The sequence below is a fragment of the Narcine bancroftii genome, chromosome 1, assembly GCF_036971445.1.
Source record: "Narcine bancroftii isolate sNarBan1 chromosome 1, sNarBan1.hap1, whole genome shotgun sequence".
NCBI classification, from domain to species: Eukaryota; Metazoa; Chordata; class Chondrichthyes; order Torpediniformes; family Narcinidae; genus Narcine; species Narcine bancroftii.
The window spans coordinates 395,615,777-395,641,579 of record NC_091469.1 but is presented as its reverse complement, the minus strand read 5'-3'; the positions used below and the strand labels follow the sequence as shown (position 1 = coordinate 395,641,579).

The following is a 25,803-nucleotide window of genomic DNA, read 5'->3' as shown; positions in this document are numbered from 1 at the left end:
GCAAAAAGGGCAATGAAGGGTGCACTCACCTTGTTAAATGCAGCATCCTGGGCAGCCATATTTTTTCTTGCACATGCGTGAGTGCTGGTTGGCGCGTGGGTGTTAGATTGGAGTACCAGGGTCAATCAACGCTAGTGTAGTGGGTTAGTTACTTGGGCTAGTTGGCACGTGCATAGTGGGCCTGCAGACAGGACAACGTTTAGTGCAGTTGTGTAGTTCTTGCACGATCGGCAGTGCTTTAGTTAGCCTGTCAATGTCGTTTGGAGTAGTGTAGCGGGTTTAGAATGAGGGTGAGTGAATATTCATTTTTTTCAATTCTTATTTATACTGTATGAATCTACTGTACATCCTGTTTTCTGTGCGTAGTGTTTATGGTTCTATGATGCTTGGGACTCATTTTCTAGGGGCTCAGATTTTGGGAGATAAATATGATGGCTTATTTTAAAAAAAAAGAACTTCTGGAGTTCAGTAGCACAAATGAAAAGCAGGAAAAGCTAAGGAGCAAGCGAAGCAAGCGGGGTATTTCCTGAAATACCTTCATACACAGGAAGCAAATCAAGAACAAAAATATGACTGTTTTCTCTTTCTCTGGCTTGCCTTTGCAGACCAAGATTTATGGAGGGGTAAATATGACTGTACTCTTGTTGAAACTAGCACTGGGGGTGCTGAATATTGTGTTCCTATTACAAAGGATATAAACTCTAAGACAGAAGTTTCACAAATTGGAGATATTTCTGGAAAATACACAGAGGAAAAAGAGGATGTCAAGAAAAGTGAGAGTACTGCAAAATCTGCAAAACAAGATGGTATTATGCCTTGACTTGAATTACAATGACCCTGCCAAGTGGCCCTACTGTTGCAGTGATCATTTGCGACAGCTTATAATATAACATGGATCATAGCAGGTTGTATCACATGATTTTCCCAAAGGTTCAAACAACAGCTGATTTTCTCCTACATACTACAAGAGGAGTTAAGCAAATGGTGAAGGAGTGTGCTGTCCATAGTTGATATATTCACCCTCAAATTATGTGGTGTTTTGTTTCTTCTGCAGGTTGTTCAGCAGAAATACAGATGGATCATCCCAACAAGAAACAGTTTCTAAACATTGGAAGAGCATTGGAGCAATACTTCTTCCCATTGACCATTGAGAAAACCATCAGACCTGGCGTGAACTTGAATTGCATTTATCTAAAGAACAATATTGGCAACAAATCTTGCAAAGCTTGATTGCTTTGGTTAGAGTTCTTGGCATGCTAAGCTTGTCATTCCGTGGTACAAAGGCCCTTTTTGATCCTGTAATGAATTAACATTTACGCAGAGTTGAAGATCAAGAAACAATGGTTCACTACCAAGGAAAGATATCCAAAATGAACTTATACAGCTCCTAGCAGATGCTATAAAGCAGCAAATTTTATCACATGCAAACTCAGCCAAATACTATTCAATAATTCTGGATTGCACACCTGATGTTAGTCATATTGAGTAAACGACAATGAGTGTACATTTTTTATATATAATCAGACCATTGAATAATGAGATGCCTGAGCCTGAAGTTATTATAGGAGAACATTTCTTGGGATTTGTTGCACCAAAGGAGACTACAGGTGTTTTGTTGTGACAGAAACTCTTCCAAGACAGCTGGAGCTAATGGGATTGAGAATCTGCATGGTCAAGGTTATGATAATGCGAGTAACGTAAAAGGCAAAGAAAATGGCATACAAAAGAGAGTCCTGGACATAAACCCACATGCCTTTTTTGTTCCCTGCGATACACACTGTTTAAACTTGGTAGACAATGATGCTGCTGGATGTTGTCTGGAAGCAACTAGTTTCTTCAGTTTGGTTCAACAGATCTATAATTATTTCTCTGCACTGACTCAGCTCTGGCAAATTCTAACTAGCCATAAATCAAACTTAGACATAACTGTTAAGCCATTGAGTGAAACAAAATGGGAGAGTCTTATCGATGCTTTGAGACCAAAGACCAAATTCATTATCATCTTGTTAATATATATTATGCTTTAATAGAGATCTTTCATGACAGAAGACTAAAGGGTGCATCAGAAAATACATCCAGAATTGAAGCTAAGGTCCTTGCTGATACAATTTGTAAGCTAAATTTTGAGGTATCCCTTGTTATATGGTACAACATTCTTTTTGAAGTCAATCTTACAAGCAAGCTACTAAAAAAATGAGGAAGCTGATTTAAATTCAACTACAGAACAATTGCAAGTGACTCAGGATTGTGGACTGCAGGTTTGAAGAGGGCTTTCAACAAGTTTTGACAGATGCGACTGAAATTCCAAAGGAACTAGAGATTCGACCAAACTTTGCGACAGAACAAGTTTAGAACCAGGAGAAATAAATGGCAGTCTGAGTATGAAGCCAAGGAAAATGCATCACAAGATTCAAAGCAGAAATTCAAAGCAGGTCATGGCCATACAATCTGTTGAAGAGAGATTTCAACAGTTACAACAATATAATTCCCTATTTGGCTTCCTGTATGATATATACAGTATAAAGTTAAAAAAAATCTACTGAAAATGTACTTAAGGGCTGCAAGAATTGGGAAAAATCATTGATGCATATTGGAAACAAAAATATTAATGGTGAAGATCTGTGTTGCAAACTTACAGCAATAAGTCAAAGCTGTCTAATGTCTGTGCTGCCACAAGGAGTACTACAATAAAAACTCCTGGATAATGTGTTCAATGTTTCCATTGTTTTAAGGATCCTTCTCACATTTCCAGTATCAGTGGCAAGTGGTGAACTTAGTTTCTAAAAACTCAAACTTATAAAAACCTACATGTACTCAACAATGTTGCAACAGAGACTAGATAGCTTGGCAAGTATATCAATTGAACATATCCAGGCATCAACACTTGATCTGATTGAACTGGTGACAAAATTTGCAAAGAAAAAGGCTGGCAAAGTGAGATTTTGATGAGCCTGAAACTTAATTTTTTATAAGATTTAAATTTTAACAACACAATTCACAAGATTATTACCTCTGACAAGGAGGTATGTTTGCCTGTTTTTTGTTTGTGTCTCTGCCTGATTGTAAGCAAAATATTGTCCAAACATGACAGGTTGGTTATGCCAAGTAACCTTAGAAGGTATAAAGACATAAAGGTAGGGAAGTAAAAGGTTTTAATGTTGTGTTGCCCTGGGTGGTGGTATGCATTCTACTGAGTATCTTTTAGTTCAAAATGATTTGAGAAAGATAATCAAAGATTGATGTATTACTTATGCTTGTAATTTAAAATAGATTTAGCAGTTTCAAGTTTTATGCCTTTCATTTTTTTTCTACAAAACATCTGTTTTTGAAAATCGAAGTTGGCAATTCTTTTTTTGGGGGGAATGCAATAGTTGACCTTGCCTGGGGTGCAAAATTATCTGGCACCAGTCCTGTCCATGCCAATGATACCTTCTACACCTCGATCTTTCATCTTCCATAATAATTTTTAAAGCTTAACAAAGGTCATAGAAATTAAAGCGAATTACAAAAATTAGTTACTTTTTCAAAGAATTCCTATAAATTGGTAAATATGATTTCCCTTTTAACAAACCATGCTAACTTTCCTTGATTACCTTGAACTTATCAATAATAAAAGTAAGGGACTTCATTGATCTGTTGCCCTATATTTTGCATCCCTCTCCTTCTGAATAAAATAGTTACCAATGTAACTACTTACCTATGTAATGTGACTGAATGTATGCAGAAAAAAGTGAGGCGTACATACATGCTTTTAATAGCTTACAATCAATGGCCGGTAGATACAATAGTCCTCAAGTGAATCTAAGGTAAGGCAGGAAACCCAGGGTCTATGTAGGTGAGGGTGGAGCCAAGGGAGGAGCCAGCCATCTGAACAATTCACAGACAGTGGATTCGCCCCACACAAGAGAATTTTGGAAAATGAAAATCATTGCAGTCGCACTCATCATTCCCTCTTGAGGCTGGAGGATGAAGTTCAACAGGACCTGTGAGCTCAGAGCTCCAACAATTTAAACAGTAGCACTTACAGGATAAGTATCCTCTGGCAGAGTTCCTCCCTCCTCTCCAATTGCTCATTTACAACTATATCTGGGATTTAACTTGCAACCTCAAAGCAAAGACTTGTTTAATTCATTCATCACTTCCTTTTGTTTTATTGGACTCAAATTCTCCAGGATCAAAGCTCATTTTATTCACTCTTATTGAAACTCCTTTTTTTTGCATTTCTTATTCTAATTTTTTCCCCTTTTCATTAATCTTTTTGTGATCCTTTGCTGTTTATTTATATTTTGTCCAGTCTCCTAACCTGCCATGACCTGTGCACAATCATGTGCATTTTTATTTCCTTAACAGCCTTTTGATTTATTTTTCCCTATTTGAAATGCTCTGTCTACCATTGCATCTCATCTGACTTATCCCTTTTTCCTAACTTGCCTTTTCTCTTTAGCTAACCCTGCTTTATTGCCTCTTGATTGCTCTCATTTAAGTTTTAAATGTTAGTCTTGGACCATTCTTCTTTCCCTTAGACTGAATATTAAATTAAATCATAATCTGATAGCTGCTATGTAAGAAGGACATTGTGAAAAGGTCATTAATTAATCCTATCTTGTTGCACAATACCTGATTTAACATAGCCTGCTGTCTGGCTAACTCAACAATATACTTTTTCCAAGAAAGTATCCCCAAAACATCCTTCTTTTATGCTAGCTTTGCCCATCTGATTTTTCCTATATAATTTCAAATCTCCTTAATTATTGGTTTACCCATCTGGGAAGGTTCTATTGTTTATTTCTTTATTCTCCGTCTGACCATGTAGCTGCTATGACTGAATTTCTGTCCCACTCCTGTAAGAGAAGTATTGTATTTATTATTATTTGTATCCACTCTAACTGCTTCTAAATCACATTACCTGAACTTAGATTATTCCTCTCTAATACAGTGAAACTGCATTATTGAACAGAGTCACTACTTACATAATATACTTCTGCCACCAATTTATGGTGAGAAAGGCAAAGGGGGTGAAGGACTTTTTCACATTGTTACTCTGCCCTAGGTTGGTGGAGATGAGCAAAGTGCCTGCCTTAATATTTATAATGTCAATGATTATTGCATCTCCCATAAAAGTTATGATGATAGGCTACAGAAAGCTTGATTGAATTTTAGGACCAATTTCAATTTCTAATATTTATGAATATTTAGAATTCTCAATGCTTAATGCTTATCATCAATAGTATGGTTCCACCCACCAAAGTTCAAAACTATGACCAAATCTGATGCACATTTGCTGAGGCCTTCCATTGCTAGATCTCACTGGACCACAGCAGATGCTTTAGGCCTTGGCCTCCTCTACCTAAAATGAACAGATTTTTAAAAAAATCAAATTCTACATATAATAATGGATAACTCTACATTCTTCTCCTGATTGATGACTCTATCTGAGTGGGAAAATTAGTGCCAAACCATATTTTCCTGTCCCTAATGTTACTTAACTGCCTGGTCCCACTATAGGGCACATTCAGAACTATATGCTGTGCCTTTACAGAGGAAATATATACAGTGAGTGCAAAAGCAAAGCAAAATAATGCCTTAATAAGAAACATAGGTAGCATAAGAAGTAGGAGCAAGGGTAGGTCATCCAGTCCATCAAACCTGCCCTGACATTCAATGATATCGTGCTTCTTTTCCACCTACCAGCCTTTTTCCCATATTCCTTAATTCTTCTACATTGTAAATATCTATCCAACCTTGATATATTCATTAAGGTAGCCTCCACCGCTTCAATGGGTAGCGAATTTCATAGATTCACCATCATCTGGGAAAAGCAGTTCCTCATCTCCATCCTAAATCTACTACCCTGGATCTTGAGGCTGTATCCCCTAGTTCTAGTCACAACCACTAATAGGAACAAGTTAACTTCCTCTATCTATGCCTTTCATAATTTTAAACATACAGTATAATAATAATGCAATAATCCTACTTTGCCACAGGATCTGATTTTAATCAATAGACTATTGTACGATATCTTATAAAGCTCTCTTGAGTATTCAAACATACCATTTCTATTATCATACTCTGCTCCACAAAGATATTACTGTTCAACAAATGGAGACCAACCTTTATAAGAAAATTTCAGGACCCTTTTCTGTTGTTTCTTTGCATGATATCTGGTTTTATGTTCATTTTTGTGGATAGAAAGTATATTATTGATGGCTCTTGGTGTTGCTAGCAAGGGTAGTTGACTGACTGTTACAAATGAATACAGTGCTGAAGCTTGGAAGCCAGTTCAGAGAGCAAAGACCCAGTGGCATTAATATGTGGTTGCATTTGTGTGAGAATCAGAGTAGATAATAGTGGAAGGCTGGAGCCACACTGCAGACTGAAAATGCTGGAATTTGAAGGTAAGCCCACTCTTCTGGAAGAACCCAGTGGGTCGAGCAGCATCTCTGGGAGAAAAGGAATTGTCAATATTTCAAGATGAAACCCTTCATCAACACTGGGGATGTGGAGAAGAGAAGCCACTGTAACGTGTACAGGTGGGAGGAGTAGGATATGGGCCAGTGTGGGTTTGGTGATTCAGGACAGACATGATGGGCAGCATCTTTACCCCAATTGACATTAACAAAAGGCTCAGGATCTTATTCTAGATTTATAAAATTAAAGATAAATTGCCATAATGAAAATTTCAGCTGACATTTTCAGGATTACTAATCCATATTTGTAAATTATCATTCCAGTTAGGAAATCACATTTATAATTCAAGTCAAGCCAGGTCAAGTTTATTGTCATTTGATTATACATGTACCACCCGGTCTTCCGTGCAAAACATGAAGGCATGCGACCAGTCATAACAGTCAGACAGACAAACAATACATAAGCAGGACAAGTATTCATCTACACAAATAAATAATTCCATGAATATGAGAGTCTCAGATGGTTAGTGTGAGTAATTCTTTTGGTCGTTCAGCATTCTCACTGCCCGTGGGAGAAGCTGTTCCTCAGCCTAGTGGCTCTGATTCTCCTGTATCTCTTCCCCCCAACGGGAACATCTGAAAGATGCTGTGTGCAGGGTGGAAGGGATTCTCAATGATTTTGCATGCTCTCTTCAGACAACAATCCTGGTAGATCATGTTGAGGGAGGAAGGGAGACTCCAGAGATCATCACTTCTATTTTTATGGTCCTGTGACCTCCGATCCATTTCTCTGCAGCAACCATATCATACTGTAATGGAGCTGGCAAGGATGGTCTAGATAGAGCTCCTATAGAAGGTTGACATAATGGTGGCCGGTTGCCTTGCCCACTTCGGTCTTCTCAGGAAATGCAGTTGTTGTTGCGCTTTCCTGATAAGTGAGGAGATGTTGAGTATCCATGATAGATCACTAGTTAAGTGAACTCCAAGGGACTTGGTACTCTCCACTCCCTCTACTATAGAGTTGTTGATGTCTAGTTAAGGGTGGTCATTCCTGGTCCTCCTGAAGTCCACAATCATCTTCATCGTCTCGTCCACGTTGAGACTCAGGTTGTTACTCTCACTCCATTTCATAAACTTTTCTACCTCTTCTCTGTAGTATGACTCATTGTTGTTGCTGATGAGACCAACTACTGTTGTGTCATCTGTAAACTTGATGACACTTTTGGCCCCGGATCTGGTGATGCAGTCATGGGTCAGTTGTGTTGTTATACATAGCATTTATGGAGTTCTTTTGTTCCATTTTTTTTCCTACCCTCTGGAATGGCTGGTCACACATTAATGACCAAAACTCAAAATCTCCATCTAAGTGAGTTTACACTGAATTCAGGAAGTGCAGTAAGTAAAGAGGCAGGACTTGCAAATTCATTAGCCCATTGTTGTGGACTGCCTACAGTTCAGACTCCAGACAGTCTGCATAATGTCTAGGGGTGCCACAGGTAAAATTTTGGAATGGGAATGAGTCACTCATTTCTCTTACGATCTTTTTAAACAGACTGCTTTCTGGTAATTTGGGAATAATTTCCCAGAATGCAGTGGCTATGTAAAAAGATTAGTAAGGAGGAGCCATTTATTGTAAAGGTTGAGTTCCATCCTGACTCTTTGCATTTTTTGTAGTTTCAATACTTTCTGAGCTGTGTATAAAAGCAACAAATAAGTTATGATATATCATGAATTTGTGCTGTTGGGCCCACTGTGCTCTTGTTCATCATCAGTGCCAATTTACATCGTTCCAATATTTATTCTCCGCGCATTCCCATTAGATTCTACCTCTCACCCACCTATTATGGCTAATTTACAATGGACTATTAACCCATTCTGGGAGAAAGCAGGGGTAACCAGAGAAACATATGCATCACAGGGAGAATTTGCACATTCCATACAGGTAGCACTAGTGGTCAGGATTGAAGTTGAGTCACTACGGGTGAGAGGCAGCAACTCGACGAGCTATTCTACTATCCCACCACATCTTTAAAATATTCTTGTCTAACATACAAAAATATTTTTGAACCACTGACCAATCAGAGGTTCTTCTTGAATTAAAGAAAAATGTCACACCCTATAGCTGTTTCTATTCAAACCTAAAGACAAAGACCTGGTGCAGAATTCTCCAGCATGTTTGTTATTTTGCTGTCAGGTATTCAGTCTTAAGTGCCATACCTTGCCAAACTTCAAGAAGAATTCCTCATTAGGATACATTCTGCTGCTTACATGGGGGAATTCCCAGACTTCCGTATTTGCCTTCTGCATTAAATCCTTAAAATTCTGTCAGTTGCTGAGGAACAGTACTGTTGGCAAACATTGGCAGTCGTACATTCATCACCCCCAACAAAATTCAGACCAATGATTTTCATTAACCTTAAACTCAAATAATGTTGTGATATTGATTAGAGGAAATATGCCTTGTTGCCTAACTGTGAAAATACAGTTTGATAGCAGTCCAGATGGCAGAGATTAAAGTCTCCACTCTTTGATGGCTATTAAAGTTCCTAAGGGAAAAGGCCTTGGATAATCACAACTGAGTTCTCAGTTGGTGTTCAACCAAATCACAAATTGCCAATAATTCAACACTAATTGACACTAACTGGAATTCCTGTCTCAGATGGATGTTAAAGCTGGACACAACAGAGGCTAGAAATTTAATCACTGTTGCAGAAATAAGTACTCTTATGAGGTGGAATTTTAAGGTAGGTATTGAGCCAGTCAAATGGGAATTCTATGCTCCATGCAATCTACTTTGTGTCTGGATAATAAGCTCAAGGCTGTCGTTGGGTACAATGGGATAATGCTTAGGTTTCTCCAAATTTGTTTAGAATCTCAGATGTTTTAATAGATAGTAGTGGAAATTTGATGGCTAAATTTTAAAGTAAAACTGTCACAATTTTTAAATAAGGTTTTGCATAGATCGTGAAGTTTCAAATGAAGTACTGTGCAGGTTTTATCTTTAATAGCCTTGCAGGTCACTCTATAATTGGTGTAGGAGCCAAAGGTGTGTTGTTTATTGGTGTTGGTTTGGCTGCAGGTGTTGGAGGTGTCCCAGGTCCCGAGGCTCTGTGTGTTCTGCTTCATCCGGTATGGATGCGCTATTCACTTCTGTTGTTGGCACAAGGATGGGGTTTTCGCGGGGTTGGGGAGTGGTTATCCCCTATTGACTGGCACAGCAGAATAGAAACGGGGAAGGTGAGTAGGGCTCCGATATTTCTTGTTGATTGTTATCACTTTACCACAGATGTTACTCTGGTCGTTATCACATTTCATGCAACAACTACATGATATTACGAGTCCTTTTGTGTTCATTAATAAACAGTTTAAAATGCATCTGGACTTTGCTATTGAATTTGTTCCTATGCATCACAGTTAAGAGCCTACTTAGCCTCCAAGCGGCCTTTTCGTGGCTAGTAGTAATTACATTTTAGTCAACAGGAAAAGGCCGCATCTATGACATAACTACATGGATGCCTTGAATCTTGGAATTCTGGATTGAATGGACATTGTTAGAACATTTGGACTGTTTGACCACTTCAGTTTGGAACAGAACTGAAAACAATATGAAGCCTGTGATGTTTCTTTTTATTGTAATAAAAACATACTTGGGTTCTTTTAAAACATCTATACTTTATTAGCTATAGACTCAAGACCATCTGAAGGCTCCGACTTCCTCTAGTTGCCAGGAGGATCACTAGTACTCTATCACTACTTCCCTTTCCTTGAGATGTTTTATCTAACAACATGACACACTAACATTATTCATTTCTATTTAAAGTTCAACACAAATGTAAACACAAGGTCAGCAGCACAAACTTTTAAGTGTGCAGTTCTTTTTCTTTTAGAGATTCAGCCTGTAAGGTGCTTTAATAGCATCTATGGATCTTCTTAACACAGGAGCTTGTGTCATTTCTGCTGGTCCACTACTGTCCAGCACTGGTGGTGTTTCCTCTGTTGCTATGCAGGCTGGATCATCTGCATTTTTCTGATCGTGCAGTGTCTCTTGCATTTCTTTTAGTGGCGCTGGAACCCACTTCGGGGCATGCACTGTGTGTCCTCTTTTAGCTGTATCTCATAGGTGAAGGGAAGAACTCCAAACCCCTTGAAGGTGTCTGGAAATTGATCCAGTATTTCTGTTATGTTGTTCCATGCATTGGCACTGTTAATGAGGTACATCCCCTTGACTAAGCTGAGGTTTCACATGTTTTTCCACCATGTAGTGAATAATATCCATTTGGGACTACTGTAAACCTGAAGGGGTGCTCTTTAAATTTCACCTTTTGTGTCGATGGTCTGTCCATCGTAGGCTCTGAGCTGTAGAGGATTTGTATGGATTTATGGCTTAATATTCATTTCCCTGATGTCATGCTCACAGATCAAATTGACCTTTGCCCCTGTGTCCAGCTTGAAAGGAATATTTATTCTATTTGTATGTAATGACTCAGTTTGCATATCCTGCTTGACTCATGGCTGTTCAGTGTCTGTTGGATTCGGGATCTTCATAAGCGGGAAGACTTCAAGGTTGACAGATGCTTGAAACACATAAAATTTGGAACTATGACATCTGCTCAACTGCTTCATTTTTGCTTTTGTGTGTGAGGACAGTTACGGAACTGCTGGTTACCTGTAACTGCATAATAACCATTGTCAGAAACATTGTGGGTTTGTGATGGGAAAAGCAAGAGTGATTCCATTAAAACCAGCCATGATCCCTCGAATGGAGTTGACTGCTGCCACCATGGAGAGCAGAATGGAGAGAGTGAGGAGAAAAGACCTGCAGATGGAACTAGCAGACTCCATATTTTGGACCCATAGCATCCCTGTGCTCAAATACATCAACAATAAGACCACATTGACATAATACATTATTTTGCTACAGCTAGGGCTATCATAATAAATCTTTTTTGTGCTCCATCCAAATCGAGTCCAAATTCTTTATTTCTTATATTACTTAGAAGAAAGATCTCTGGGTTTTTTTTGGTATATTGCTTTTTGTGATTTTATTTAATATTTGGTTTAGATCTTCCCAAAATTTTTTCATTTCTCACATGTCCAAATTGCATGTATTGTTGTTCCCGTTTCCTTTTTACAGCGAAAACATCTGTCTGATACCTTTTCGTCCCATTTATTTAACTTTTGGGGTGTGATGTATAGCCTGTGTAACTATGCGTAACCTCGTGTTTATTGTATTCCTCATAGTTCCAGAGCATAGTTTTTCCCATGTTTCATTTTTTATCTTTATGTTTAGATCTTGTTCCCATTTTTGTTTAGGAAGACAACTTGAGAATACAATAATGGCACATAGAAACAAATAAATGTATTCCATTAGAAAAAAAATAACATATAATTTAAGAAATAACATCACAATATTCGAACAAATATGGGAACCATACATGAAATACAATAGAGAAATCCTACCATGGACCTCCACCACCAAAAATGACAGAAGGAGAAGACAACGAAATGAACTGACTCAGTATATAAAAGTAAAAGACAACATTTTGTTGTTTATTTTTATTAAGTGATGACATTGTTTAACAGGTTTAATGTATCTTATAGATTGAACTTTGAATAAATGGGAAGGGGGGAGAGGAAGGGAGGGGAGAAAAAGGGGAGAAAATGACACTGTATATATTCAAGAGAAAAATGTCTGTATGTATTTTGTTCAGTCTGGTTTATAGTGTGAAAAAAAACCCAATAAGACCACAAGGTTCCAAAATTTCATGACCAACAGAGTTACTGACATTGACAAAGTCTCACATGCACTCCAGTGGAGATACGTTAACAGAGTTAACAATCCAGCAGGCATGGGTTCCCAAGGTTTGAAATTCAAATCTTTTCTGAAGAAAGAAATATGGGTGGCTGGCCTTCAGTTTCTTCTTCGGCCTCAGGAAGCGTGGCCTCAAAATCCTTATAGATGGGAAGAAATCTCAGCAAAGGACTATGAAATGAGGAGCATAAGTGTTAATGTTGTTCAGATAATGTCTGAAGAAGTGGATCCAGTAACCTGCTTAATCCATTACTTTTTATCCTGGACTCGTTTGAAAAGGGCAGTAGCATGGATACTCAGACTTAAAAGACTGCTTCTGCATCATAGCAGAAAGATGAAACAAGCAAGTAGTGTTCTCATTTAATTTCATCCAGACAGTATCCCTCAGAGAGATCTGCCACAAAAGGAGACAGGAAATCTTGAGACTCAGGAAAACAGTGGTCTCACAGTTGAAAGACTGGCTAATGCTGAAATGGAGATAATCTGCTTTTGCCAGAAGAAGAGATTTACAGATGAAATCTCAAGTCTGAGGAAACGAATGAGTGTTAAGAGGACAAGCCACATTCATAAATTGAACCCCATTATGGAAAATTATGCATTAAAAGTTGGGGGGCAACTTAGAAGAGCAGCAATGCCAGAAGACATGAAACATCCTGTTATACTGGCCAAAGATTTTCACATTTCTGATCTAATTCTTAGACATGTTCATGTAGAGGAGGGTCATGGTGGTCGCAACCATATGTTATCCGGAGTATGCAAAAAATATTGGATTCCTGATGCCACTGCATCAATCAGAAAAATTGTGTCAAAATGTGTTGTTTGTCAGCATATAAATGCTACTCCTGGACAACTGCAGATTTTCCCCTGGACAGAGTCTCTCCTGATGAACCTCCTTTTACATATCTTGGAGTTGATTATTTTGGACCCTTTGAAGTGAAGCATGGAAGGAGTGTTGTGAAGCTTTATGGTGTTATTTTCACATGTGTAGCTGTAAGAACAATTCTCATCCAAGAGGCATCATCACTTGACACAGACTCTTTCATCAATGCTCTTCAGTGTTTTCCAGACCGATGTGATCAAGTGAAAGAACTGACAATGGCACCAATTTTGTGGGAGCTCAGCACGAGTTGAGGGAGGCAATTGAAAGTTGGAATCGGGGTCAAATCCATAATATACTTATCCGGAAAAGAATCACTTGGATCTTCTATCCCCCTGCTAGCTCACAGCTAGGGGAAAAGATTAATTAGATCAGTGCAAAAGGTTTTCAATTTCACCCTAAATGTGCAAAGTCTTAATGAGGAGGATCTCTGCATATTTTATATGCACAGCTAAGGCTATCCTCAACAGTCATCCAATCACCAAGGCATCTACAGATCCAAATAACCTTGAAGCACTTACCCCAAACCACCTTCTGCTCCTTAAGACTATCCCCTCAATGCCATCAGGGCAGGTTCAGAAGGAAGACCTATGTGCTTGTCATAGGTGGAGCCATGTTTAGGTATATGTCGGATTAAAGAATATCCTCCCCAACTGCAGGAATGACAGAAATGATCCCACATCAAATGCAACTTCATACCAGGAGACATCGTGATCATTATGGATGATTCAGTGCCTCAAAACTCCTGGCTAACTGGAAAATCTTTTGAGACCATTTTGGACAAAAAGGGACTTGTACATCATTTTCAGATCAAGACCAAACTGGCTTCTGAACAGACCCATCTGCTTTCTACAGGGGACAGAGGAACTTTGACAAGCACAAAACTGACTTTATTGTGTTGTTTTTTTTTGGACCTTGCCCCTTGCCCACTACAGACTTTACTGGTCCAGAGTGGTGGTAAGGATATCTCTTTTTCAAAATGATGTGCCAGTATCGTCTGACCTTATGAAAAAGGAAGATCTACATAATATTGGAATTTACTGTGTTTGATTGTTATTTTTAGTTCTGTAATTATTATTTGAGACATAATAATTATGGGCCAAAGGTGTGCTGTTGTTGGTTTGGCTGTGGGTGTCAGCAGCATCCCAGGGTCTGGAGGCTGCATGTGTTCTGTTTCTTCCAGTGTCACACACTATTCACTTCAGATGTTGGTGCATGGGCGAGGGTTTTGCATGGTTGAGGAGATATTAGCCCACATAGACTGGCATGGCAGAATAGAGATGGGGAGGATGAGTAGGGCTCCAATATTTTCTGTTGACCCAATACCATGGACATGCCACAGTCATTATCACATTTCGTACAACAACTATGTCACATTATGAGTCCTTTTGTGTTCATTAATAAACAGTTTAAAATGCAAATGGGACTTTGCTATGAATTTGTTCCAATGTATCACAATTAATAGCCTACTTAGCCTCCAAGCAGCCTTTTCATGGATAGTAGTCACGACAGATGGAAAATCATGCCATTCCCACATTTAAGAAACTAAACAAGTATGAAAATTCTTGTTATTAATATATAATATTCACAATTTAATTAAATCCTCTGATTAACTCATTAACTTCTAGATTGTTAACTTAATTTGCAACAGCTCACTTTAATCAAGAGATAACAGATTTTTAATTATTTAATATATATAAATCTGCCAAACAGCTCTATCGAAATTGAAAACTTTTCTGCAAACTCAAAAACTGATGGAAATGATTTTTATCTCCTTTGAATTTTGTATCTTAATTGTATTCTTCACACTTGAAGTGAAATTTTAAATAGTTTTACTTTATTACACCCTGAAATTGAGGCAGCATGACTATGTGCGCAGGAATAGTTTGCATTATATCCAGTTAATTGACAACACTGGGCAAACAGAAAGTAGCATATTGCCTTTAGAAGCCTGGAGGTTAGATTGTCTGAGATAATTTAGCATAGCATGGGACACTTACTTGCAGGAGTTTCCATTGGAAGAAAAATTTGACTAGATGGTGGATGGAAATTATTTAATACCTGGTTCAGTTTTGAATGCACACGGAAGATTATCCTATTTTCAACATTGTTGCAAACAATATAATATCTTTGTTCACTGGGACTAAATTTTGTGGAAGTATCATCAATTGTGACATTGATCTCCCCAGCTATCAGTACAAAATGTCAGTTCAGAAGATAGCGAGAGAATTTTTATATATTCAAAATCATCAAGAGGAAAATATTTTGGAGAGCTATGTTGTACCAGCTGTAAATTGTTATGTACTACACAGTTTAAAAAAAAAAGCACTTTATACTGGCATGTTGGCTGTGTATCTACATTTTTAGCATATCACAGCTGCAGAACATTACTGAGTAGAAAAGCAGTCTATTTAAACTAATTTCAATAAACATGAGTCTTGAAGAATCTAATTTACATAGCAACTCCCCTCACTCTGATTGATTCCCTATTCTGTGCCTTATATAGAATAGCAATGAGGCTAATGACCAACATCATCTCAACAGTCTCTGTTCATAGATCACAAAACATTACTACAAAATATCTAAATTATTTTATAACTTTTATAGGAATTAAAGATATGAGGAACAATTAAGTAAACAATTTTAATTGCCAGATAAGGATGAACAGATTAAAATTGGAATCTAATCCAATATTACTTCAATAATAATTCATTAATTTAAGGAACACAAGACAGAATGTTAAGTATGCAAATTCTAGCACTGTGGCAGCCATTATTTTTATTCTACAGTTGGTAAATTATTTTCTAGATGTGTAGTGGTGCACACACATTTATTTTGAATATTGGGATGTAACACTGGCTCAATGCTGTCCACGGTACCTAACATCAGTGTGCAAGTGCTATCAAATTAAACCTTATGATGCTGTGAACAACATGGGGAAATTCTTTCATTGCCCAAAAATCACCATCCAGCTGTCCTATGCCATTTATTCCATTTCACCACTCTTCCTCACTGGGAGCTTGAACCCAATACTTTGGTAGAGCAATATGCAGCATGGGCATCACTGCCTTAACCTGAGAGGTCACCTTTCAGGACTGGGATGAGAAGAAATGGACTACAGTGGCTCTTATGATGAATGTTGTCATAAGAAAGATTGGTAGACCCGGCCCACTGCACCACCCCCCCTCCCCTCTCATCTCTTTGGGGGATTGCCTTTGGGCGAGTGCCCCTGATGCTGTAGTGTAGCAGCAATGGAAGGCTCTGAACAGTCCAAGTCGGCTTTCTTGAGGCGGTCGACTGTAAACATGTTGTAGCTTCCTCCAATGTCTAGAATATATACAACCCCCTCCCTTCTCAATACCTTGAAAGGCCATTCATAAGGGCACTGCCAGGGGATGCCTGGTTTTCCCCGTCTTACAAAGACAAAGTCTGAGGCTTTGAGTTCTTGTGGGATGTGGCTGTTGGTGTCCCGTGGGTGGTGGTAGGATGTGGACATGGGTAGGTGATGTGGTTTCTTAGACACTGTAGGACATCCAGGGTGTTTGGTGGTGGTTTCATGGAGCCAAAATGGACATCGCCTGGGATGGAGAGTGGTGTGCCATAGACCATTTCCACTGATGAGGTTGGGAGACCCTCTTTGGGTGCTGTGCAGATGCCCACCATGACCCATGGGAGTTCATCCCTCCAGTTGGGCCCATGCAGCCGTGATTTGAGGGCTGCTTTTAGATGGCAGTTGGCCATTGGATTGGGGGTGGTAGGTGGTTGTGTGGTGTAGCTGGCTGCAGCCGAATTTGGCCAAGGTCATCCAGAGGGAAGAGGTAAACTGGGCTCCCTTGTTTGAAATTATGTGGGAAAGGACATCAAAACGGGTGACCCACTGTGAGGTAAAGGCTTTCGCAGGCTAGCATGGGCACTGCCACTGGCTAGTGTGTAAAGTGGTTGACCATGGTGAAAAGGTACCTCATCCCCTGGCTGATGGGAAGGGGTCCGTGGACATGGTCGAATCTGTCCACTGTGGGCAGGAAACATTGCACAGGGCCTTTAGTGTGCCAATGGAGTTTGGCTCACTGGCGTTGTACACAGGTTTATGCCCAAAGTGAAACTTCGTGCCGAATCCCATGCCATACGAACCTGTCAGAAATGAGGCAGACTGTTGACCGGATGGAAGGATGAAAGAATCCATGCACTTGATTGAATTCCCACCGTCTCCAGGTCGTGGGCAGGTTTGGCCTGGGGTGGTCTGTAGATATATCGCACAGGAGCGTTGGGCATCCTGGATACAGCGCGAACTCCTCAATTTGTAGGCTGGTGATGGTGGTGTGGTATGCCTGTGTGGGCATCTTCCTCCTGGTCACTGGCAAACTGAGCTGTGTCGATGTCACCCATTGCCTCGGCGATCAATGGCCTGGACAGTGCATCAACTACCACGCTGGACTTCCCCACTACGTGGCAGATGTCCATTGTATATGTGGAAATGTACGAAAATGCCATTGTTGCCTCGCCAACCTGGGATCCGAGACTTTGCCCAGTGCTTGCATCAGTGGCTTGTGGTCCATGTAGGCCATGAACACTCTGTTTTCGAGAATGTACCAGAAATGGCATTATGGCCAGGTACGTTGCCACCAGTTTACGATCAAAAGTGCTTTACTTCAGCTCAGGTGGTGGGAGGTGTTTGCTAAAGAAATCAAGTGGCCGCCACTGGTGATCCACCCACCTGTCCAGTCTAAGGCGTTTGTCGTTAATGACAGGGGTCAGTCTGGATCCGAGTGGTCCAGGAACGTGGCTTTGGAAAGTGCTGTTCTCGTCTCCTTGAATGTCTGGAGTGCTTCTGCAGACCAGTTGGGCTCCTTGTTACCTGCCTTAATGAGGTCAAAGAGAGGCCGCATGGTGGCTTCTGCTCCTGGGAGGAAGCGATGATAGAAATTCACCATCCCAAGGAATTACTGTAGGCTTTTGAGGGTTTGGGGCCTGGAAAGATTCTGAATGGTCTCGACCTTGTCAGGCAAAGGTGTTGGTCCTTCGCTGGAGATGTGGTGCCCAAGAAAGTCAATGGTAGACAAACCGAACTGGAATTGATGGTTAGCCAGAGAGTCTGCAGCTGGGCAAACAGGCGTTTTAAATATTCTTTGTGGATCCTGACATCTGGGCTGGCAATGAAGATGTCATCCAGGTACAGGAAAATCTCTCTAGGTCTCTTGCCACTACATCCATGAGGCGCTGGAAAGTTTGGTCTGTGTTTTTCAGCCTGAATGGCATTCTCAGGAACTTGAAGAGGCCAAACGGGGCAATTATGGCCATCTTCAGGATGTTGTTCTGATGCACTGGGATCTGGCGGTAGCCCTTTACCAGATTGACTTTGGAAAAAATCTGGGTCCCTTTGTATTTCAAAGTCCTGTATGTGCAGGATAGGGATTCTGTCCAGTACCATTGCATAATTGAGCCTGCGGTAGTCTCCACAGGGGTGCCAGCCGGCAGAGTTCTTTTGGACTATGTATAGTGGCAAAGCCCACGGACTGTTGAAATGGCAGACGATCTCTAATTCCACCATCGTGGCGATCTCGGCCTTGGCTTGGAGGAGTTTATCTTGGGGCAGTCGCTGTGCCTGCACAAACACAGGTGGTCCAGTGGTCTCAATATGGTGTTGCATGCTATGTGCTGGTTCTGCGTCGTGGAAGCTGGGGGCTGGTAGAGCGGGGAAGTCGGCAAGCAGTGCAGTGTACTCGCTTTGTTCGAGAGCATGGACTCCCAAAGGCTGGAAAGTGCGTTGATACAGTGTGAAGGGGAAAACCTGGAAGGTAGTGGCATTAACCAGCTGGCATCGGTTGAGGTCGATCAGGAGTTCATTCGCCTGGAGGAAGTCCACTCCTACGAGAGCCTGGCCTACTGAGGGGATGGTGTGAATGGTCATGTAACGTTTCCCATAGGTGGGGATGGTTCAACCGTTGGCAGCCTGTTGGAGTAGGCCTCTGGCATTGTTATTCTGCTCAATGAACATGGGTAGAACTAGGCTGATTTTTGCATCAGTGTCTATCACAAATTCCCACTGGGCCTTCCAGTCACAAAGGTAAAGCAGGCTTTTTTCTGGTCCAAAGCACCAAAGCCACTAATGGTGACTGGCTTTCTCATTTCCCTGCATCAGACTGGGTTTGCTGTCTGAAAAGGTGCAAGACAGTACACACCGTGGGCCATTGTGGCCCCACCATTGGTGGGAGTAGCAGTTCCCTGCTGATTTGTTGCTGTGTTGTAGCTGGGCTGCTGTGATGGCTCACGAGGTGGCCGAGGTTTGCGCTGTGGCTATCACTGCGCAAATGGGCGGCCCGTGGATGCATTCAGGTTGCGGAGTATGGAAGAGCCAGTCTGCTTCTCTCGCCTTGAGGTGCAGTTTGGCAAAGTCCATGTTGGAGATGGTGGCAGCATCGTGGATCGGCAACTTGGAAAGGAACAGGGCCTCAAACAGGAAGCGCTTTGTGTATCCGTCTGCAAGGGCCACTAGTTCCTGCATCAGTTCTGAGGGGTTGCCATCAACTGAGCCCTGCGTGTTAAGCACGCGAACGGCCCGCTCGTGCCTGCCAAGTTCAAATGACTCAAGCAAAAACCATTTAAACATCATGTACTTGCCATCCATAGGTGGGTTGTTGACTTTCGCTGCTGTGGTGTGGTCCAGGGCACTGACCAAGTGTTAGAACTTCATGTCCTCGGCTGTTATTCCTCACAGAGCGAACTGTGATTCTGCAAGTTGCAGCCAACTGCATGGCTGATTTTCCCAGAATGGAAGCAAGTGGGCGCTTACGGCATAAACTGCCGCAAGAAATCCGTTGGTGGCAGCCGCTTGGGCTGTGGACGATTCACCAGGATTCATCTCGCTGTGTGTTGTGGGTTCTAAAAACATTAGAACCTGTTCAGGGTCACCACTGTGGCACTGCTAAAGGCAGAGCTGCTAAAATAAATGCTGTCCACACCAAGCAAGTGAACCAGCAACTGCCATTTATTCAAACCATGTGCGTTCCTTTTTAAGGGGAGGTGACAGGCTCACGGGAGTGATGTCATAATGCTGTGTGAGGGATGGCCATTCTCCTGACAATGCACTCCAGCCTGGAACTTCTGTGCAGTAGTGGGGGGGGGGGGGGGTGGGAGGGGAAGCCCATGTGCCCTGCCATGCTGGCTGATCGCCTCAGCGATTCGGTCCTTCATGTGCAGGGTTAACCTGGCCCACTGCACCCCTTTATTTCCTATGAATGCTGCATGAACCTGCACATTTGTATGTTGCAATTCTGTGCATGAGCACAACTTGGAGATGAAAAACCCAGATAGGTGTAGTGCTCTATCTGACCTGTGATTACATCTGAAGTTTGTTTAAATTCCTATGCTCCAGTTTCCCATATTAGATCCTTATGAATTTAAATGCTGATATTTTTAGAGATTTATCTTTAGTTTCTCATTCAATATTTTTAAAATTGAAATTAAAGTGAACACCTCTTTTATCTTAATACAGAGCTGCAGTTTCATAAAGCACTGAATGACATTATGTTTAATTAGCCAAAAATTGATTTTGCGTTTTTCATAAACCAAGAGATATTTGATCAATCAATTCAGATAGTGCTAATAAGAACGAAAAGTGGATGAGCTGTCTCAAATGCAGAAATTAGCATTCATCTGCAATTAAGAAATGTTATTTAGTTTCTCAAATAGATATGGTCATTTATTTTGCATGTATGATGCTGCTTTAACTGTCTAGAATCTGTCTGAAACCATTCAATAGCCAAAGAAACAAGGATCAAATAGAAAATATTAATTTGCTCAAATTCCTTTTAAAATTAATGAGACATTGAGTCACAGCTCTGATATCCATTTTGACACTGGGGTATAATGTCCTTTCAATGGACTTCCCGGTTGTATTTGCTGTGCCAATGCCTAATATCAGGGAGCAAGAAAAATAATGATAAACAAATTAAAATATCCTAATTACCAAATTAAGTTTAATATACCATCAGCAGAAAATGGAGAATCTAATGTCACATTCTTAAACCAGTCGAACAAAAAAAAAATGTGTTGGAAGTAAGAATTTATGAAGGTTTAAAAACATTCCTTTTCAAATATATCATTAATACCTTTTCTCTATCACCGTGTGTCTTTATTTTCCTAACTTTCATAATATAAAATCCATACCAGCTCACAGAATTAATTATTTGAGAGCTATTACTGATAAAATACTCCACTGTGACATTTTCTGGAAGCTTACATTTGGCATTCAAAAATTTCCTTCCCTTCACCTTTAGATGCTACTTCATTGACATTTCTTGAATGAATGAAATGAAAAAGAGTAATAAGCAAATATTTCTGTGCAATGTTGCCAAACATAAAATTCATTAATATTCTTTGGAAGTAGTGTCATTAATATTAGAGTGGAGGTATTTCTAATTAATTGAATATGAACCTGAACCCTAATAGCAAAAACTGGGTGAAAGCATTCCAAAAATATATCACTGTGTTTATCAAAAGAACAGAGATTGAAGTTTCTCACAAATTTAGGGATCAATTTGAATGATGAACTCAAACAGCAAAATATAAATTTTCTTTCTTGCATAGATCTTTTTCATCATCCTGAATGAGACTGACAATTAATACAGAAGCATGGTCATTTTTATATTATATTATTCTTGCCACCAGAAAGCAGTTTGAGCTCAGGAACTATCTTAAGCATGTGTGGGAACTGGGGATGTGGGTTTCAAGAATACAAGCATTTTATCCCTTATTGATCAGGGCTAAGTTTGAGCCTAAATGAGTTAGAATTCACCCTCTTCTTTGATACAGATCAGAGCCGATGCTAATATAGTGAGTGAAAGTTAAGGCAGCCATCTCACCAGAGACTGATTTGCATCTAAATTAAGTGGGATTAGATCTGACTTGCATGTTTTCTGCCTTCATGTCGCTGACAGGAACACCTGGACATCACAGGAAAAACCCTCCCCACTACTGAGATTGTCTACAGGGAATGCTGCTGTCAGAGAAAAGCACCAATCATCAAGGATCCACACCACCCAGTACACTCTCTATTCTCACCACTACCATCAGGAAGGAGGTATAGGTGCCACAAGACTCATACCACCAAGTTCAGGAAGAGCTGCTACCCCTCCACCATCAGACTCCTCAACAACAAACTCAATCAGGAACTCATTTAAAGACTCTTACTTTTGCAGTTTATTGATTATTCTTCCTCTCTGTATTGCACAGTCAGTTTGTTTACATTTCTATAGTTGTTTACATGTGTAGGGATTTTTTTTTTCACACCCACAGAAAAAGAATCCCAGGGTTGTATATGACATATATTTTCTCTGACAATAAATCTGAAATATGGCCATCATGGAATGTTGTTTGAGATGCAGGCACATGTTCTGGGCATCCATTTTTTTTGAAAACTATTTATTTAAGAAAATCTTTAATAGAAAAACAATATACAATCCAATATAAGTAATTTATATATATATATATATATATATATAAACACAAAAAAAGAGAAAGAAAAAAAATTATACCCCTCCCACCCCATCAGCCAGCTCTCTTAAGGAGAGCTTAAAAAAAAGGAAAATATAATACATCAAAGTACATCTAAATGCATATATTCCAAATACGATAACCACTTATTGACAAAAAAAGAATAATTATCATGCAAATTTTATGTAATTCTTCCATAACAATACAAACTTTCAATTAATTATGCCATCACATTATATTTATCACTGTGTTATCTTTCCGTGTATTGCTACATATTTTCGAGCTACAGACAGTACTAAATGTACAAATGCAATTTGAAATTTATCCAGCCCTAATCCCTTTAAAGGAACCATATAACCCATTAAAAAAATAGATGGATCTAATGGTAACAATGTTATATAATTTTCCCAATATTAACCTAATTTCTTCCCAAAATGATTTTACTTAAACTCAAGACCAAACAGCATGTAAAAAAAAAGTACCAGTACATACACCACATCTAAAACAAGAATCTGAGTTACTAAAACCATATTTTTTCAATTTCTCTGGAGTTAAATATAACTGATGTAAAAAAAATATATAATTAACCATTCCATGCCATACATTCATCAATTTAGTTACACTATTATAGCACATATCTGCCCAATAATCTTCAGGAAAAACAAAAACTAAATCATTTTCCCACTTAATCTTAGACTTCTCCCATTCCAGTTCATCCATATTGTCTTGTAACACTTGATACATAATAGAAATATATCCCTTTTTTGGTATAGAAGAAATGAAAGATTCAAATTCCATCAATACAGGTAAAGTCATCTCTCTACCATACATGTCTTTCACCAAAGCTCTAAGTTGATAATAAACAAACAATGAATGTTCAGAAATATCAAAACGTTCCCTCAATTGATTAAAGGAAAGAAACTGTCCTTCTACATTTTCTATAAAATTGAAGTAGCCTGATAAAATTAAATATTTAGGAATAATTGTAAATGCTGATCATCAATCTTTATACAAGTTAAATTATGTTCCTTTACTAAAAAATATTAAAGCAGGTTTAATTAAATGGAAAGATCTCCCATTAACTTTAATTGGTTGAGTTAATTGTATTAAGATGAATATTTTTCCTCGAATTCAATATTTATTTCAGTCAATGTCATGTCCTCTTTTAAAGGGATTTTTTTCAGGATTTAAATAAAGCTGTGAGAGAATTTTTACAGAAAGGTAAATCATTGTGTGTAGCATTACATAAACTTACTTGGAAGTATGCATAAATGGGCTTCAATTACCTCATTTTCAAAATTATTATGAGGCAGCCCAGTTGAAATTTATTAGTAGATTGATGGATTTGGACCAACCCCCAAGTTGGGAAAAAAGTTGAGATGGCTTGCATTTCTGAAATTGAGGTGCATCAATTTACATATTGATGGAATATAAATTTGTTGCAGGAATATAATATGCCAATATTAAAGCATTTATTAAAGGTGTGGACTAAAAGAAATAAGATTTTAGGATCAAAAGGTAAATTGTTAATTTTAACCCCATTATATAATAATCACCATATTCCTTTTTCAATATTTAATAAGTCTGAGGGCAAAGGTCTTTGCCCTCAGACAGCTCCAAGAAAAGTGCAGAGAACAAAACAAAGGACTCTACATCACCTTTGTTGACCTCACCAAAGCCTTCGACACCGTGAGCAGGAAAGGGCTTTGGCAAATACTAGAGCGCATCGGATGCCCCCCAAAGTTCCTCAACATGGTTATCCAACTGCATGAAAACCAAAAAGGTCGGGTCAGATACAGCAATGAGCTCTCTGAACCCTTCTCCTTTAACAATGGCGTGAAGCAAGGCTGCATTCTCGCACCAACCCTCTTTTAAATCTTCTTCAGCATGATGCTGAACCAAGCCTTGAAAGACCTCAACAATGAAGATGCTGTTTACATCCGGTACCGCACGGATGGCAGTCTTTTCAATCTGAGGCGCCTGCAAGCTCACACCAAGACACAAGAGCAACTTGTCCGTGAATTACTCTTTGCAGATGATGCCGCTTTAGTTGCCCATTCAGAGCCAGCTCTTCAGCGCTTGACGTCCTGCTTTGCGGAAACTGCCAAAATGTTTGGCCTGGAAGTCAGCCTGAAGAAAACTGAGGTCCTCCATCAGCCAGCTCCCACCATGACTACCAGCCCCCCCACATCTCCATCGGGCACACAAAACTCAAAACGGTCAACCAGTTTACCTATCTCGGCTGCACCATTTCATCAGATGCAAGGATCGACAATGAGATAGACAACAGACTCGCCAAGGCAAATAGCGCCTTTGGAAGACTACACAAAAGAGTCTGGAAAAACAACCAACTGAAAAACCTCACAAAGATAAGCGTATACAGAGCCGTTGTCATACCCACACTCCTGTTCGGCTCCGAATCATGGGTCCTCTACCGGCACCACCTACGGCTCCTAGAACGCTTCCACCAGCGTTGTCTCCGCTCCATCCTCAACATCCATTGGAGCGCTCACACCCCTAACGTCGAGGTACTCGAGATGGCAGAGGTCGACAGCATCGAGTCCACGCTGCTGAAGATCCAGCTGCGCTGGATGGGTCACGTCTCCAGAATGGAGGACCATCGCCTTCCCAAGATCGTATTATATGGCGAGCTCTCCACTGGCCACCGTGACAGAGGTGCACCAAAGAAAAGGTACAAGGACTGCCTAAAGAAATCTCTTGGTGCCTGCCACATTGACCACCGCCAGTGGGCTGATAACGCCTCAAACCGTGCATCTTGGCGCCTCACAGTTTGGCGGGCAGCAGCCTCCTTTGAAGAAGACCGCAGAGCCCACCTCACTGACAAAAGGCAAAGGAGGAAAAACCCAACACCCAACCCCAACCAACCAATTTTCCCTTGCAACCGCTGCAATCGTGTCTGCCTGTCCCGCATCGGACTGGTCAGCCACAAACGAGCCTGCAGCTGACGTGGACTTTTTACCCCCTCCATAAATCTTCGTCCGCGAAGCCAAGCCAAAGAAGATTTAATAAGTATTTAAAGAGTTGGGATTTTTTTTTAAAAATGCTTTAATATTGGCATATTATATTCCCGCAACAAATATATATTCCATTGATATATAAATTGATGCACCTTAATTTCATAAATGCAAGCCATCTCAACTTTTGCCCAACTTGGGGGTTGATCCAAGTCCATCAATCTACTAATAAATTTCAAC

General features: G+C 40.0%; 1 protein-coding gene across 13 annotated transcripts in view; it reads right to left on the bottom strand.

Annotated features, from left to right (window-relative positions):
• Positions 1 to 20,077, bottom strand: part of LOC138751446 (uncharacterized) — a 74,806-nt gene extending 54,729 nt beyond the window's left edge. For 7 of the 13 annotated variants that reach the window (XR_011349930.1, XR_011349928.1, XR_011349932.1 and 4 more), the window contains exon 1: positions 17,228 to 20,077. Coding sequence is in view for 4 of the 13 variants with exons in the window: in XM_069913731.1 (XP_069769832.1) it covers positions 17,228 to 17,436 (209 nt within the window). In the remaining 9 variants the exon portion in view is untranslated. Of the gene's footprint in view, positions 1 to 13,617; positions 13,750 to 17,227 lie in introns of all 13 variants that reach the window. The other 6 variants (XR_011349929.1, XR_011349927.1, XR_011349931.1 and 3 more) reach the window with 1 other exon arrangement.
• Positions 20,078 to 25,803: the final 5,726 nt, after the last annotated feature.